The sequence below is a fragment of the Schistocerca piceifrons genome, chromosome X, assembly GCF_021461385.2.
Source record: "Schistocerca piceifrons isolate TAMUIC-IGC-003096 chromosome X, iqSchPice1.1, whole genome shotgun sequence".
Taxonomy (NCBI): Eukaryota; Metazoa; Arthropoda; class Insecta; order Orthoptera; family Acrididae; genus Schistocerca; species Schistocerca piceifrons.
Window position 1 is genome coordinate 812030440 of NC_060149.1, and position 19610 is coordinate 812050049.

General features: G+C 38.4%; 1 protein-coding gene across 3 annotated transcripts in view; it reads right to left on the reverse strand.

The window, feature by feature from the left end:
• Positions 1–19610, reverse strand: part of LOC124721986 (cyclin-T-like) — a 117068-nt gene that overhangs the window by 75171 nt on the left and 22287 nt on the right. For all 3 annotated transcript variants that reach the window (XM_047247157.1, XM_047247156.1, XM_047247155.1), the window contains exons 3-4: positions 14797–14920; positions 9180–9225 (exon numbers count right to left, since the gene is read on the reverse strand). In XM_047247157.1, coding sequence (XP_047103113.1) covers positions 9180–9225; positions 14797–14920 — 170 coding nt within the window. The remainder of the gene's footprint in view (positions 1–9179; positions 9226–14796; positions 14921–19610) is intronic.

Consider the following 19610-nt stretch of genomic DNA (forward strand, 5'->3'; position numbering starts at 1 on the left):
AACAGATGGGGACATTTGCAAGACAACAACCATCTGCACGAACAGTTCGACAACGTTTGCAGCAGCATGGACTATCAGCTCGGAGACCATAGCTGCGGTTACCCTTGACGCCGCATCACAGACAGGAGCGCCTGCGATGGTGTACTCAGCGACAAACCTGGGTGCAAGAATGGCAAAACATCAGTTTTTCGGATGAATCCAAGTTCTCTTTACATCATCAAGATCGTCGCATCCGTGTTTGGCGACATCGCGGTGAACGCACATTGGAAGCGTGTATTCGTCATCGCCATACTGGCGTATCACCCGGCGTGATGGTATGGGATGCCATTGGTTACACGTCTCGGTCACCTCTTGTTCGCATTGACGGTACTTTGAACAGTGGACGTTACATTTCAGATATATTACGACCCAGCAGGATAATGCATGACCGCATGTTGCAGGTCCTGTACGGGCCTTTCTGGATACAGAAAATGTTCGACTGCTGCCCTGGCCAGCACATTCTCCAGATCTCTCACCAATTGAAAACGTCTAGTCAATGGTGGCCGAGCAACTGGCTTGTCACAATACGCCCGTCACTACTCTTGATGAACTGTGGTATCGTGTTGAAGCTGCACGGGCAGCTGTACCTGTACACGCCATCCAATCTCTGTTTGACTCAATGCTCAGGCATATCAAGGCTGTTATTACGGCCAGAGGTGGTTGTACTGGTTACTGATTTCTCAGGATCTATGCACCCAAATTGCATGAAAATATAATCGCATGTCAGTTCTAGTATAATATATTTGTCCAATGAATACCCGTTTATCATTTGCATTTCTTTGGTGTAGCAATTTTAATGGCCAGTAGTGTATTTGCTTCGTACCAATATTAGTCACTGTCAGTCATATTCCCTATGTAGGAGAAAAAAATGAAACATTATTGCCTTCCATACATACTTCAATTTGTTTAGTCTTATTCTTATGGTCCCAATTGAAGATGTACAATGAAGGCAGCAGGACTGTTGCATAGTACACACAAAATACTTGACCTATAAAGTTCTGTAACAGTGCACAGTTTCATAAGAATAATGTTACTTTCCTTCAAAGGATTCTCATTTTAAGTTCCTCATGTATCCGTTTCATTTTATATCAACCAGTTACAATCCTAGCAATATGTCTCTAAAGTCCTTCCACACCCCTGCCACACCTAATGGATAAGGAATATTAAAAAAGTGCACCAGTACTCTAGTCTAAGTCACACTATTGAATGGTATGCAGTTTCATTAACAGAATGTGCCTAACTAAACAAAGTTCTCCAGTTGCCTTCCCTATGATTGATTTCATGTTTGGTCCATTTCATATCATTTTATAATTTTATCTTCAAGTATTTAAGAAATGAGGGTCCCAAAAGATTACCACCAATAACAACATCAGATATAATCAGGTTATTTCCCTTGTTTATGGGCATTTTCTAACATTTATCTACATCTAACTAATGTCAGCATTCAGTGCAGCAAGTAGAAAACAGACCAAGTAAGTGTGCACTTCCTTAAATCATCCAGCAACAATACTTTCCTATAGGGAACGGAAGTGTTGACCCTATATGATAAACCTTACTATCCTAAATCAGTCTAGTTCTGATCTTCTTCATGGTTTAGATATATCATAAACCATTTATGTACTCTGAAAACATTAGTGATCTTATAACACTTTCTTGTGACACACTTTATGTCACTTTTGATGCTGCTGAACATTCTAAATCCACTATAACATACTGGATTCTATTAATCAAAAATTATTTGAGGCAGTCATGTTTGTGAAGGTACACCACACGATCTTACGAGGTGCATTCAAGTTCTAAGGCCTCCGATTTTTTTTCTAATTAACTACTCACCCGAAATCGATGAAACTGGTGTTACTTCTCAACGTAATCGCCCTGCAGACGTACACATTTTTTCACAACGCTGATGCCATGACTCCATGGCAGCGGCGAAGGCTTCTTTAGGAGTCTGTTTTGACCACTGGAAAATCGCTGAGTCAATAGCAGCACGGCTAGTGAATGTGAGGCCACGGAGAGTGTCTTTCATTGTTGGAAAAAGCCAAAAGTCACTAGCAGCCAGGTCAGATGAGTAGGGAGCATGAGGAATCACTTCAAAGTTGTTATCACGAAGAAACTGTTGCATAACGTTAGCTCGATGTGCGGGTGCGTTGTCTTGGTGAAACAGCACACGCGCAGCCCTTCCCGGACCTTTTTGTTGCAGTGCAGGAAGGAATTTGTTCTTCAAAACATTTTCATAGGATGCACCTGTTACCATACTGCCCTTTGGAACGCAATGGGTAAAGATTACGTCCTCGCTGTCCCAGAACATGGACACCATCATTTTTTCAGCACTGGCGGTTACCCAAAATTTTTTTGGTGGCGGTGAATCTGTGTGCTTCCATTGAGCTGACTGGCGCTTTGTTTCTGGATTGAAAAATGGCATCCACGTCTCATCCATTGTCACAACCGACAAAAAGAAAGTCCCATTCATGCTGTTGTTGCGCATCAACATTGCTTGGCAACATGCCACACGGGCAGCCATGTGGTCGTTCGTCAGCATTCGTGGCACCCACCTGGATGACACTTTTCGCATTTTCAGGTCGTCATGCAGGACTGTGTGCACAGAACCCACAGAAATGCCAACTCTGGAGGCGATCTGTTCAACAGTCATTCGGTGATCCCCCAAAACAATTCTCTCCACTTTCTCGATCATGTCGTCAGACCAGCTTGTGTGAGCCCGAGGTTGTTTCGGTTTGTAGTCACACGATGTTCTGCCTTCATTAAACTGTCGCACCCACGAACACACTTTCGACACATCCATAACTCCATCACCACGTGTCTCCTTCAACTGTCGATGAATTTCAATTGGTTTCACACCACGCAAATTCAGAAAACGAATGATTGCACGCTGTTCAAGTAAGGAAAACGTCGCCATTTTAAGTATTTAAAACAGTTCTCATTCTCGCCGCTAACGGTAAAATTCCATCTGCCGTACGGTGCTGCCATCTCTGGGACGTATTGACAATGAACGCGGCCTCATTTTAAAACAATGCACACGTTTCTATCTCTTTCCAGTCCGGAGAAAAAAAATCAGAGGCCTTAGAACTTGAATGCACCTTGTACATTGGTTATCAGTCGATTATATGGTGCAGTGTACCATCTTGTAGATACATGAAAAATACTTCACCCTTCAACATCAATAGTTTCAAAATTGAACCTCACTTGGACCAAGCCATCATCAAGAAAAATTTTAATTACCTCCTTTTTTTAAATAATGATAAATATGTTCAACATCAAAGAACAAGGTCTATTGTTGTTTTTTACGGATATATTTGTAGAAGTCTTTTCAAGAAAACTGAACACCTAAAGTCTTTTGGGTAGGTGGGTGAAAGTACTATGCAAAGGCTTGCTCAAGCTGCTGGAGGGTTTTTAGTACAATTAATAGGCTCTATTTACAGGCCATGAGAAACTACAGAAACAGAAATTAATTCACATCAAACATGCAGTTGTGCAGTTTAATACAATTGTAGTGCAACCAACACTCCACAGACTGCAATCTAAGATGTGTTCTGCCTAAATGCCTTGTATTCTGCTAAACATCTATTACTTCCTCTATGAACTGTTCAACTTAAGTTTTATGCCAAAACACTTTTCTGCCAACATTACAACCATGGAAGTTAAGCTAAGTTTTCCAGTCTCTTTGAACATTATATTCCGCCACCATGCCACATGGCAAGTTATTGTGTTGTTCTGATAAATAGCGGTGTATTCTATGATAATGTGCCACTGAATGAGACGTCAAAAAAGAACGTTACAAAATAAAACACAGTGCTGATGTAATGTGCGGAGTTTATAAGAAACAGTGATATAGCCACACTCTCCAGCCCCCCCCCCCCCCCCTCTGGAACCTTAGGTTTGCCAAACTTGATCTCAGGCAATGCTTGCCGAGTTCCCCTATACACTCCTTCACTTCCAGACATGATAAAACCTGTGTGTGAGCACTATAGCATGGAATGGTCTACAGGACTATTGCCTTGAGATGCTCATGTCATTACTTGTCTCAACAATTAAAAATTAATCTCCTTGTTCCACAACCTCAAAACACACAGATACATAATTAGTCAGTCAATAAGTAGGTACTGATCATTCCAACAGGAAAGGCTTTAGCAAGACCTTTAGTTGCAGCTACCATGTAGTGTTCCATTTGAGATTGACAAATGCACATTCTCTGGTCCATGTTCAACTCCAAACCTTGACCATGGGCAAATTTCACAACCAAGTGGAAAGTACATTCCATTCTAGTATAGTTGATTAAATAGCTCATAACTTTTATCATATCAATCCCACTACAATATGAACAACTATGAATTGTGTGCATCTGCGGCTGCCCTTCCAGCACATCCTACAGTCTGTCATTTCTCCTGAACTAAGTCTCTGCTTGTATATGTTTCCATGTCAACACCTCCTTTCCATTACTCTGCCCTACTTCTGTTTATTACTCTATTTCATTCTGATTCCAAGCCTCCCTCTTGTGGTTTCATAATTTACTAATTTTTGCTGGCCTTACTCTATTACCAACCTTCTTTTTAATTTTATTTATTTATTTATTTATTTATTTGTTTGTTTCTTTATCTACCTTAGACCGCATTCTTTCATCCTTATGACTCTTTCAGGTGAGTCTTCACTCTATGCAACTCTCAGAAATCTTCTTCTAGCCCACCTTCCTCGTCCTGGATCATTAAACATACCAGTAAAGCTCCATAGTACAAAATGTGTGTGTACACCTATTTAAAGCACCTACTCTGAAGAGCAAAGAGTTTAAAAGTCTAAGTATTCATCACTATTTTAAATGTCTATCCACCACTCAGATCACTGCCTTAATTATTCATAAAAATGAAGCTTTTATCTCCTGTCATGTTAATAATGAATGCTGAGGCATTATGCCACACAGAGACAGCAAGACATCAGCTGCACAAGGATAGAGAAGGAAATTAGCAACAGTTTAGAAGAAACCATTCAGATATTCCCCAGAATTAATACACACAAACTACATAAAATCTCAATGTGGATGGACAGGCAGTATTTGCAACCTTCTGCTTCAGAACTTTCTATACTTATTTATTGCTCCCCACCTGACAAGGGGAAGCCACAACATTGGGATCATGGATTTACTACAAACTTTTCACACCTTTAGTAGGCCATTAAAACAACATAATGTGCAAGTGGTAAGGTGCACTACTGTGGCAATACTGAGAAAATCAGAAGAGAAGTTTTACTTGTCTATTATGTAACACATTTATTTGTGCATAGGTGCTAGGCGTTAAGAGTTCATGGTGGTCAGGTGGTTAGTGTTTGAGCTTTGTAGGATGAACGTGGATGAGGCGGTGGTTCTAGTCCCACTCAAACCTTCATTTTTATAGTACAAGAGTAAATTCTGTGACACTCAAAAAAATTTTCACCTACACTACTCGTTCCTGCTACATTAGCAACATCTCACCACTACGCGGGTTAACTGCCAAATGGAGCCTGCCTCTGTGCCTGCAGCTCAAAGTGTTGAGATACAAAGTAGTTCCGAGTACCTTACCAGATTGTGTGTAAGGGATTTTGGAAATCATGGCAGGCATACATTTTCAGGAACAACTATCCATTTCATCATTTACTTGTCAATACTTACAAATATGTTTGTTCTAACAGTCAAATTTATTTAAAAATAGCAAGTAGCCAAATAACATGAAATTCACTATTGTTTTTTTAAGTTATATTATCTCTCAAATGTCATATACATTAAATAATATGACAGATGATGTAAAGAAATATATATATTAAAAATAAAGTTTGGATGGGAGTCAAATCGTTGTCCCATACATGTTCGTGTTAAGTAGCTCGAAAGCAAACCACTTGACCATCGTAAACTCTAAGATCCAGCACCTATGCACCGATACATGTGATACATAACAGATGCATGAAACTTCACCTTGCTACTTGTACATTACGTCCTTTTCATGGCCTACTAAAGGTGTACAAAGTTTGAAGTAAATCCGTGATCCCAATGCCGTGGCCTCCCCTTGTGAGCACTGAAAATGCATTATTTCTATATTTTGCAATGACTGCTAAAAGAATTCAAAATGTTTCATATCTCAGAACATAATGATCATCAGAGACCACTTATTCATTTGTCTATAGTTTACAGAAAGAACTGACAATGCCATTACTGAATAAACAATTACGGTATTCATCTGGCAATGTTGAGAAAGCAGTGAAAAATTAACTCAGGGTGGTCAGACAGGTATTTGAGCCCTACTCTTGAAGCCATGACCAGTATAAATCCTGCAGCACTTCATTCAGTCACATTGGCTATTACCTTCAGTAGGATACCAGCAGACTGTTACTTCCTTTATAAAAATAAAACAGGTGGGTGTAGTGCTGCTCATAACTCACCAAAGATTAGTACATCCACTTACTCTTTTATCAGCATATGTCTTACCTCTGTGTAGACATTACAAAGCATATGAAAGTTCCCAAATGGCTAATCCACAAGCTCTGTTTTGCTTTATTCTTGGTTATATGACTAGTGTAACTTGGTACCAAGAGGGTAAGTGTTGGGCCAGGCCTGGCCAAACAGTGCTCCATGAGCACAAGCGCTCCAGTTGCATTCTTGCCTAGTGCTCCAAACATAGCGGCAAGCACGACTGAAGGGTTAGGATGAAAAGGACAATGAAGGCTGCAGCGGGATGCTGCTAGAGCTGGACAGTTGCACTGTCAGATGCCAAACAGTTTGCTGACAACATTACTTGCATTAAATTAGATTTATGTTCTGCATTAGTACTAAGGCACTCACGTGTTTTCCAAAAAAGAAAAAGTGGAGAAGCCAATTGTTCAATGACAGATGGAAACTGCCTTCCTTTTATTTATCATTTAATGGCCAAGCAAAGGGCTTAATATGCCATAGCAACTGATATGAGCTGGAAAAACGTTTACTAAAACAACATTACAACACCAGCCACAAAGATGACACGAAGCATTTTCCTTTTTTTTTCCCCCCCCCCCCCCTAACAAATGACAGTGAATGCCAGCTGAACTGAAGGTGCCCATTAGGGAATAAAGCTGAGTTAAATGTAAGTAGAGTGGTAACAAAATATTTAATTGTTGACATCACAAATGATTTGAATTTTCTGTGAGTCTCAATGCAAAAGGGGAATCATTTGGTAATAAATGTGGAGGACAAGAATGATGCTATCAAACAAAAATTAACCCTGTGGAAAATTCAGCTTTGTGTTCATGACATGAAACATTTTCCACAACTCATGGCAGTCATTTGTGGACCAGACATGACTGGATACATTTCAGTAATTGAAACAATTCATCACAAGTTCTCAAAGAAATTGCAAGACATTGCAAGACTGAAGGTAGATTTTTATTTATTTGTCAGATTGTTTTCGATTTTCGCTGCTAACATACCTCATTACTTCTGACTTGAGGTGATAGATGTACAATGGAACATCCAGCTCAATGACCTGTTCGTCCCGTCCAGGTATTTACAAGACTTATAAAATATTACCCCCAAGAGAGGTATCCTAAATTACACAGACAAGCTGCTAAAGTTATTTCAATATTTGGTTCAACAACATGGGTAAACATTTTTTCTTCTCTTCTGAAATTGACAAAGCTCTGATAACATTTGAGTTTAATAGATTATAATCTGCATAAGAAATTGCTTTGCCAAAAATTAAAACTTGAAAATAGACACACGTGTAAAACGCCAGCTTATAAAAGTATGCTGCATCATTCGTCTCTTAGAAATAGTTGCACTGTGTTGCAATTACGTCTTCCCATGTTTCCTGCATGTGTAGCCTTCAGCTGTCTCACACACACTTCCTCAGAATAGCGCATTGCTGGGGAAGCCAGAGCACTCAGCAGACTCTAATGCGCTCGCAGAGTCTGAGCGTACACTGGGAGTGCAAATGTTGGCCAGGCCTCTGTTAGTCTACGAGCACAAAGATCAGTCATGATTTAGTCCTGAGAATATTTCTGTCGCTCACTACTCTTTTCACCTTTGACAATGATTTCTTTTGTGTGAAAAATGCCAAGATGAAATATGGTTCAGTTTGATGTTAAACAGACGACAATGACATACCATCCTCAATTTTAACAGCATACACATTCCAAGTGCTCAAGTACAGAGGAAACAACGCCAGTCACACTGAATATTATTTTTAACAACTGTGACTGAATAACTCAATTTTTCATCAGAGATCCTTCCTTCCCTTTTGTATGTTTAAATGTCAATCCTACCTCCACCTGACACATCACAACCCCTGAACTACTGGGGATGTTATGTTCACTTTAACTCTGATGCTCACTTTAACTCTGATGCTCACTTTAAGTGTGCAATAGTCCTGAAAATGATCAACAACCTACACCAGCTCTTTCTTCTTGGCAAATCAAAATGTTAAACTAACTACTACATCTTCTTAAGTAAATGCAACACACAAAACTCATTTATTGCTACATTAAACTTGGCCTGAAATGCTTAATTACAATATTTTGTGTATTGTTCATCTTCCACACAGCACGCCTATAAACTCTTGACTGACTTACTTAATTTTTTCTAATGTAAAATTGCACAAAATTATTGTGAGCACACTAATGCCTTCTTACTTTAACACAGCATGTAAAACACAAAGGCTTCAATATGGAACACAGATATTTATTTGCAACTGATATTATGATATTAATGTGCTGTTTATTTTATCACTTTTATCACTTATATATATATCTCTCTCTCTCTCTCTCTCTCTCTCTCTCTCTCTCTCTCTCTCTCTCTCTCTCTATACCCCCCCCCTCTCCCTCTGTGTGTGTGTGTGTGTGTGTGTGTGTGTGTGTGTGTGTGTGTGTGTAGGGGGGGGGGGGGGGGTGGGTTCCAGTTTTATGTAGTTCAGGACATACCTCAGTCACACAATACCAATTCTCCCTATTACTCAAGGGTTCAAATTAAAATTCCATTAAACATGCATGAAAATGTGAAAACATTGTTATTTGCTTTAAGACACGCAGCTAAAGTACTGAAGCACTGTTATAGCTTTTCAAAACTATTGGATTCAAAAGTGATTACCAGATCTAAATATAACATGCAGCAAAAAATTGGAAATGAGTTTGCATACCTGTTAGAAGCCATGAAGTATGATGTTTGTGCAAGATCTTTACTGGCTGTCAATTTCAGAGGACACATCCAGAGGTCAACAGAAGCAGGATCGGAAACAAAAGAGGGGGAATAACATTATTGTTGAAACTTTTCTCATCTGTGTATCTATAAGTACATGAACAACTCATACCGTATTTAATCTAAGCCACACTTTTTTTTCTGGTTTTTGTAATCCAAAAAACTGCCTGCGGCTTAGAATAGAGTGCAAAGCAAGCGGAAGTTCTGAAAAATGTTGGTAGGTGCCGCCACAACTAACTTCTGCCGTCGAATATATGTAGCGCTATACAGGCATGCTTGCAGTCACAAAGATAAATACTGGTGCCAAAACCTCTGTATCAGTAAATAAATTCTAAGAAAAGGTAGAATAATGTAAACATTATGCCATGTATTCTTTTGTGTTTGCTGCTATCTCATTTAAATCCTGTCTGCCTAAGAAACTACGAAACTAGAGTGAGACAACAGCAAATGCGGAAGAATACACATATCATATCATGTTCATATTTGTATTATTCTTATGCTGAATAGTGATAGTCAGAAATGAAGCAAGGCAACTAACTAGATTTTTAAATCTAAGATGGCTCTAATTTCTGTGCAGAATGTAATGTACTAAAGAGGAGAATATAATGTACTAAAGAGGCGTCTGCAAAGATTTTCAAACGGAGAAAAATTTTCACTAAACTGTCGTTCAGAACACCATTTATCATATGCAGTCTATTATTTGGTTCTTGTTGATCATTATCACAGAAAGCAATAGTGTAAGTAACAACAAATAGCAGTCTCTTGCCATTGTTTCGCTAATGAGACAATTCCTCTCTTTTTTTTTTTTTATTGTAAGCGGTGGTAGCACACACAAAAGGAAACCATGACACGAGCGGCGACAGGTCGTAAACACTCATCATCAGAATGCGACAAACAATGCATGACACAGTACAATAACGCATTTTCAGCTTAGAGTGACATAAACATCGTAGAAATATGGACGGAGTGCCTGATACATAGCAATGGGTACTTGGTCAAGCTTAACTGTTAAGCTTACGACTCAAACGAAACTTCTGTAGCTGTATCTTCATCCATTCGACCTAAATTGTGTCTCATGTTACAATTGACCAACTTTGTTTCGATTTGGAGGTGCGGTCTAAGACTTTTCTCTCCCCTTGAATTTCGAGTCTCAAACTTCAGGTGCAGCTTAGATTCAGGAATTTTTTTCTCCTTGATTTCGAGTCTCATTTCTCAGATACAGCTTAGAGTCGAGAAATATGGTATTTTTTAGGATAGTTACATTTAAGATATATTAAAGAAATGCAATTTTCATCAGTTATTTCTGTTCACAACAAACAATGTACAAATAATATATTAATATAAATTCCTAGAGATTACAACACATCTTAGAATTTCCCATCAGTTGGAAGCACAAGTTAAATACACTATGTCGTCAACAACTTGACACAACCAACCCACACACATACACAAAATGATTTATTACAATAACAATAATAGGATGGCTAGAGAAGAACTTGGTATTGGAGGCGACTGATGTGCCTTTGAACAACATTAAGTTTTCACACTCCCAAATAACTGTCTCATATTTCAAAAAAAATTCAACTCCGCTGTAGCTGTCAGGCTGTTACCTCATTACAATTCCCCCTCCCATACTTGTTTCCCTCTCCACCCGAAAGAAGATGACATAAAGGTGCATGACTTCAGCGGCCAAGTCAAACACCCTTATGCAATCTCATCTCAACTCCTCCAATATTTTCACTTTCCCCAACAAGTCACGAATCAGGACACACAGAGGTTGGAAAAATGCATTTCTCCTGATAAGGCTTCTCAAAACTAAGTTCCAGTCTATTTTAGTTAGCAACCTACACATCATAAGTAGATCTGTTTTGGCAATCAACCCAAAGAGAGGCACTGATTGTGAGACTTACTGTCACGTAAATAATGGAATAAATCTTTATGTGCCTTGTTTGGCTTTAAATGAACAGACACTACTCTCTATTTTCACAGATTACACTTTCCAGTTTCTCACTGAAAAGACATCCTGATTTTGCTGCTCTTGTAAAGATTTTGAGAGGCCCTTAAATTTGACAACACAAGATTAGTATGAGATACAGATGTTTGTTGAAACAATGGAAAAACCTGAATGAATATGTGAGATGGTCAAAGTGAATAGCACATTCAGTGTGTAGGCTAATAACACAGGTTTTGTATAGTAAAGTATTTTCATTGAGTAACTTTAGTAAATTCCAAATAGAGAAAATACTAACATGGTAAAATGAATGTAAGCTAATTCTAAATATGGATGACTACTGACAAAGGTCAGAGCATATAGATTAGGTTCCCAGACGTGTGTGGCTCAAAGACTTTTCAAGTAATAGAATCCAGTACATTGACCTCAACAGCAACTGTTCATCAGAGACAATGGTATCATCAGAACTGCCCCAGTGAAGTGTGATAGGACCACTCCTATTCTCTATATACATAAATGATCTGACGGAGAGGGTAAGCAGCAACTTACAGCTGTTTGCTGATGCCACTGTGGTTTACAGGAAGGTGTCGTCATTGACTGACTGTAGTTAGTGTCATGAATGATTTCTTGCTCTAAATGCAGAAAAATGTAAGTTAATGCAGATGACTAAGAAAAATTATCCTGTAATGTTCAAATACATCATGAGTGGTGTGCTGCTTGACAGTCAGGTTGATTGGTAGAAGGGAAGGTGAGTGCTCCACTCTGTTTTATTGGGAGAATTTTCGGAAAGAGTAGTTCATCTATAAAGGAGGTGGTTTATACAATGCTAGTGCAACCCATTCTTGAGTACTGGTACAGTGTTTGGGATCCCCACCATGTCAAATTAAAGGAAGACATCGATGCAATTCAGAAGCATGCTGTTAGATTTGTTACCGGTAGCATACCCGCCATCTTTCAAAAGCCAAAATTCAGTTTCAAAATTTGGGAGGTACAAATGACCAAAAACAGCAGCTCATTTCCAATATAATCTTGAGATAACAGATATGAGCCTTTCCCTATGACATCACATAATTATAAATGGCTACAAATACATGACATACAAGGCACCAATTGTAAAAGTGTAGGATAATAAGTGACTTCACTTAAGTACAATGACAACACACAAACACATGATAAACACGTCATGTGTAACTTCCAGAATACTATAAATTTCAATACATATATTGATTAACAGTGACTAGTGAGTTAAGGACTTCCCTCCATTGGAGAAAAAAAACTGAAATGGCATTTTTTCAAATCAAATATATACTATCAAATATATATTACATATGCTAAAAATAGGGAGAAATAATGGAATAACTGTGAGGTGGGAGAAAAATCGGGAGAGCTGGCACGTATGCAGTAGGTTTGACCTACACCCAAGTATTATGGAGATGCTTCATGAACTCAAATGGGTATCCCTGGATGAAAGACAATGCTTTTTTCACAAGGCATTATTATGGAAATTTAGTGAATCGGCATTTGAGGCTGACTGCAGAATGATTCTACTGCTGCCAACATACATTTTGCCTAAGGACCATGACGATAAAATGGAGACATTAGGGCTTGTATTTAGATACAGTTGTTTTTCCCTTACTATGTGCAAGTAGAACAGGAAAGGAAATGAATAGGGGTGGTAGAAGGTATCCGCCATCATTCACCATACTGGGCTTGCAGAGTATGTGTGTAGATGAAAAGAAAGAGAAGGTACAAGAATAGAATGTTCAATATGAGCATACGTTCATGCTTTTGATGAATCTTCCACTCCAGTGAAGAATTACCGGCAGATTAAAGTTCAATAGTATTATAATACTTTCAACAAGAAGAACACAACAAAGGTGCTGGAATCATTGAGCACTGTATCCGATACAAGTTTCAATCTTCAATCATATAAAGGTGCATGGAGAAAAGTTCATCCTTGTTTGTATCAAAGTTTCTACCACGAAACTATAACCTGCATTCAGGAAAAAGACAGCACACAGGCAATAGTAGTACAAGCAAGTTATCTTACTGCTTTTCATACTGAAAAAATATTAGGTTTTTTTCCATTAAAGCAGAATTTGTAAGACCCTGTAGGATATTCACACCATCCAATGTGTAGTTGCAGAATAAATTCTATAACTAAATCAGTTTAGGTGCACTGTTTTCTACATCTACATATATACTCAATTAGCCACCAAGCGATGTGTGGCGGAGGGCACAATTCGTGCCAAAATCATATCCCCCCCCCCCCCCCCCCCTGCTCCACTCGCAGATCACACTAGGGAAAAATGACTGAACGCCTCAGTACGAGCTCTAATATGCCTTATCTTCAAATGGTGCCTAGAATGTGCAAGCCTCATACACAATAAAATAAATACCATTTTCTGCTTGTTTGCCAAACCTGCCACATACATATGGTCCTCACTTTATTCATGTTATACCGAGATAACACAGTGCCTCTAAAAAATCTGGGTAGCAATGCTTTCATATTTCTGCATGAAACTCACCATATTTATCACTAAGAAATTTCAAGCTCAATCTGGGAAGGATAATTTTAATAGTTTGTCCCTGAATATTATTAAAATGATACTTCCAATACAGATTTGACAGCACACCAAATTCCAATGCCACACGTACATATAATTGCACACAAGTATTCACAACCATAACGCTTCTATTAAGCAGTCAGTCAGGTATACAAGTTTTGTATGTAACATCCACATTATTTGACATCATTAATATTATCACATAATGTGAGTGTTACGTAAAGTCTTACTTCTGTACGTGATACAGTCTATGTAAGCAAGTGTTGTTGATTCATCTTAAACAGTTCAGTGTACGGATATTTCCTTGACTGTAACAAGTTTGGAAATACAAGTGACAACCAAAAAGTTTCCATTTAAGAGTGTTGCTGCAGTGTATATGCTATATGCAAAGAAGTGCAACGCCGAGTGAGTATATACACACCAACATATAGGCAAGAGATTAAAGTGTGGCATTTGCTTCTTTCCGATATGTGTGCAATAAATGTGGAAACGTGAACTATGGTGACATTGTTACCCAAAGCATCCAAACAGGCCCAACGTACTGTTGTTCCTTTCTTGGCTGCTAAGAAACAACTGCTAGAAAGCCATCGAAGAATGAAGAACGTTTATGAGGCAGCATACCTTTAAAAAAGTGTTTTGCCAAATGGGAATCTTCAACCTGACGTATCAGGGGGATGACTGCCTCAATGCTCACCACAATTTTCTGACAATTTAAAAACCTACATGTGTTCAAAACCTGAATTACAGAGGAAAACATAGTGATGGAAGAGCATTAAGAGTTTATGAAGAAATGGAATGACAACAAAACTCAGCCAGTTACTGCTATAAAATACTTTAAATTATTCATATATGGAACTTGATTTTGTATAAATTTAAGCTTTCAGAATGTATTATATTTTTATACGCTATATCATATTTCACTCTGCAATGAATTGTTACATGTGACAGCAACATAACCTTACATAAATAATTATCATAAACTTATAGCTTTTAAGATTTCAACTGAACAACCCAAGACATTGCATACAAAACTCACTCACCTCTGACCATATGACAGCAACGAACAACATGTGTATGAGGATGATCAATTGCTACGTCAAATCCAAGAGTTTGCAGTAACACATTTTCATTGAACACCAACTCGTGAGCTTGCTCCATATATTGCTGTAAAAGAAATCATAAATTTTTAAACTACATAATTCTGTTAGTAAAATTCTCAGAAACACACATGGCATTACATTTTGATGAGAAAATGAACGAATATCTTAACAGGACGGACTGCAGACAAGTGTAGTGTTGCATTTTTTGATGGCAATGAATTTAATTATGTAATAACTTCCTTGACAACAGTGCTCCCACAAAGAACAGTCACTTACAGTCAGTTTGTTAAATTTGTGTAGCTCTACATACAGCTACTAAATTGATGTGGCTTTATTAAGATGCAGTGCACTAGTTGAAAAGACAGCCACTCACTCACTCACTCACTCACTCACTATAAGGCCACAGTAGAGTCTGACCAAAATGTTACAATGGTTGGTTAGGCAATTAATGTCACATTTTTAACCAGGAAGTTTTCTGAACAATTATGTTTTGCTCAGGATATTGCTACTTATGATAAAGTACAGTTGTTTACCTTAATGCGTACTCATCTTGACAACATAAACTGCAAATGAAAGTACTGCTGATTCAGTAAGATTTTAGTGTACAAAATCACAAGTTAGATGATTATTAAATTTTTCAATTTCACTCTGCAATGTACAATACGATTTCTGCACCAAATTGCAGGTTTATTGAGTCTGCCTGAGGCAGCAGATTAGGGTACTAACACAATTGTCATTTGAAAGTGTAATTAGTGTGGTTTTTGAACTTAGACTGTGTTAATGTAAGAGAGATACAGAGCAGCAAAAAGCATTTAGTTAGATGAGCATACCGCTCAGTTCCACACTACTTTGTTTCATTGAAATCCCACAATGACACTACTGGTTGAACAAAAGTGAAACTGTATACGGCCACTAGCAAGGCATTTTACTCAGAATCACCACTACTGTGGGGGAATTGATTCTTTTGTTAAATTAACTTAGTTGTGTGCTTTTTCAGTGTATCTATATTCAACAACAGAAAGGTGGTGGGAGTTATGATTTCAATTGTTGAGACAGAAGAGGAGAGAAGATGAAGCTCAAAAGTGATAGCAGAAAAGATATTTTTATAACAGTTCCCATCATGGGTGTCACTAGAGCTTCCACATTAACACTTCTGTGCTTTTGAAATGAATCCTTTTTTTGTCAGTACCAGTTTTCTGTTTCTTGAGTTGAGGAGATTAAAAGTTTGACGAGGCTAAATTTGGTTGTAAGAGGCAATAGAAGTGTAGCAGTTTGTGTTTTGCAAGTGGAAGTTGCATAGAACTAAAAGTAATCTATAACAAAATACATGTTGTCAAACAATGTAAGTAATGTAAGTAAACTCACTGTACCATTGAGGCACTGAGTGGCCACCAGGTATATAAACAAGATTCCACCTGTGCCGCTCAGCCAGTGGACTGCTTTAGCAGTTAGGCCTCTCTTGGTATTTCTCCACTTCACTACACTCAACTTCTGTGGAAGTTTTAACTATGTGGCCTCTAGTGGCTGTCTTGGAAGACTGCAGTTAGCTGCAGGGTCACCAGATGGCAGTTGCATTCAGTTTCAAAGTCTAGTTTCAGCTTTTGTTGCACTACTGGTTTCCCACCTGGTTTCCGTTCTGTACTGACGTGTTCAGCTCCTCACTTTGTTTCTACCAAGACAAATATGGCAGAGGAACAATATACTGCAGAGGAAGCTCTTTTCCTCATACTACGTAGTGACTCTGAAGGCAAAAGCAATTTATCATCTGAACGGTATATGTGCTACTCCTGCTGTTCCATCGATATCTAAAGAATTCTCAACTTGGGCTTGTCTACTGAAGATGAAAATTAATCTACAGAGAGTGACATAGAAGAAGAAGCACCGGAACAACAAAGAAAAACAAAAAATAATGTGGAAAAGTGAAAACGTGAACCCGAAGAAATGTACGCCTGATACACTTAATTCTGGACTGGAAGGTATTGTACACAATGACAGCATTTTAAGTTTATTTCAGCTGGTTTTAGTGTGGATATCAATATTTTGTGTGAGGAAATTAATAGATAACTTTCTCACATGGTGGCTGCTGGTCATGTTCCGACGAGAGTCCAAAGGATATAGAGTGATGTGAATATCAATGATATTTACATCTTTACTGTCACAATCTTTATCATGACTAGAGTAAGAAAATTGAGCCTATCTCAATATTCGTCTGAGAACCCAGTTATTCACACACTAATGTTTTCTAAACTGCTACCTAGAGACCAATTTCAGTATATCTTGAAGTTTTTACATTTTGCCAGTTATTAAAAAAGCCTCACAATAATGACTATTTATACAAGCTATGGCCAGTAATAGACCACTTTAGAAAACAATATACATAAAATTTCTACCCTTATGAAAAATTATGCATAAATGAAAGCCTTCTACTATTCAAAGGCAGATTAAAAAACACGCAGTATATACCTGCTAAACGAAGCCATTTTGGAATAAAGATTTTGATTATTTGCAATGTCCACACAAATTATATTTTAGATTTCATTGCCTATTGCAGCTCGCATCACAAATATGACCTCGGCATCTCGGGAGATGACGTAGCTACAATTGTAGAACCATATTTACGAAAGAGAGACACCTTGTACTGTGACAATTTGTAGATAAGCCCTGCCTTGTTTTGTCGGTTTATGACTGGGCAACCAATGCTTGTGGTACAGTCAGGCACGTAAGAAAATATATGCCTAACATAGTGGGAAAAACTAAAGAAATGTGAGTTTACTTTCTGTTTTGTATCTATTACAGTTGGCACTAAAATGGTGTGACAAAAAAGATGTGTGGTTGTTTACGACGGCCCACTCTGCAGAAATGGTGGAAACATCAAAGGCGGATTGTCAAAAAGGACAGAAGAAATTAAAATCTACAGCACTGCTGGACTACAACAAATCAATGGGATCTGTGGATACAAGTGAGAAGGTAATAAAGACAGTGGGCAGCATCAGAAAATCCACTAAATGGTACCACAAGTTGTTCATTCACATTATGGACGTGTCTCTTTTTAACTCCTATTGTTTGTGCAAGAAATTTGTAAGGAAACCTAGCTAGGCCCACTTTCAAATCGGAGTCATCCAGGAAATCTTGGAAAAATATAAAGTAGAGAGAAGAAGACCTGGTGGAGGAAAGAGATCTGAACTCCCCTCAAGACTGACAGGAGGACCTCAACTGCCAGAAGAGTGGAGTAGCTACAGAATCTGTGTTGTCTGTAATGAGCAGAAGAGGTACAAGCAGATGAAAATGTGTAGTATGGCATACAATACAATACTGTGTGCCTTTCCCTGCTTCAAGATTTATAGCACAAAGAAGAATTTTTGAAATGTAATGCTCCTGTCTGGTGAAATTGATGTAACGTAATGCACTGAAATGTAATATACTGAAATATAATGTAACCAAATGTAAATAAACATTACTATATATGTGGACACAAAAATAACATTAAATATACATTTTAAATAATGAAGCACCCACCCAACCAGTGCTCTGTCTAAAAGCACAGATCTGATAGAACGTACAAAAAAATTATGTGAATTGTCTAAAACATCCAAAACAATCTTTTTACTCAAAATTAAGATCAAAAACATTTGAATATATGCATAAATATTTTCCCAAATTTGTATATAATCACTGTGATCAAACAGCAAGTGTGAAACCAGCGACAGGGAAGTACCGTGTCCACAACACACCACCCTACCACCAGTCAGTACACCATTTACTTCCGGTATGATGGACGTGGAAGAATTATGGGCAAATTTTAAACACATTGTAAATCACGCATTGGACAAGTATGTGCCAAAAAAGTGGGATAAGGACGGAAAAAACCCACCGTGGTTTAACAGCGCAATTCGGAGAATGCTCAGGAAGCAAAGACAGTTGCACTCGCGGTACAAGAAAGATCGAGAGAATGAGGACAGGCAAAAGTTAGTAGAGATTCGTGCTGCTGTAAAAAGAGCGATGCGCGAAGCATTCAACCACTACCACCGTCATACCTTAGCAAAAGATCTTGCTGAAAACCCAAGGAAATTCTGGTCTTACGTAAAATCGGTAACCGGGTCGAAGGTTTCCATCCAGTCACTCACTAATCAGTGTGGCCTGGCAACGGAAGACAACAAAACGAAAGCTGAAATTTTAAATTTAGCATTTGAGAAATCTTTCACGTAGGAGGATCATACTAACACCGCCATTTGAGTCTTGTACAGATTCCCGTATGGAGGACATAGTTGGGGTTGTGAAGCAGCTGAATGGGTTGAAAATAAATAAATCACCAGGTCCTGATGGGATTCTAATTCGGTTTTACAGAAGTACTCTGCTGCATTGGCTCCTTACTTAGCTTGCATTTTTCGCGAATCTCTTGCCCAACGTAAAATCCCGAGCGACTGGAAAAAAGGGCAGGTGACGCCTTCATATAAGAAGGGTAGAAGGACGGATCCTCAAAATTACAGACCAATATCCTTAACATCGGTTTGTTGCAGGATTCTCTAACATATTCTCAGTTCGAATATAATGAATTTCCTCGAGACAGAGAAGTTGCTGTCCATGCGTCAGCACGGCTTTAGAAAGCATCGCTCCTAAGAAACGCAACTCGCCCTTTTTTCACGATATCTTGCGAACCATGGATGAAGGGTATCAGACGGATGCCATATTCCTTGACTTCCGGAAAGCATTTGACTCGGTGCCCCACTGCAGACTCCTAACTAAGGTACGAGCAT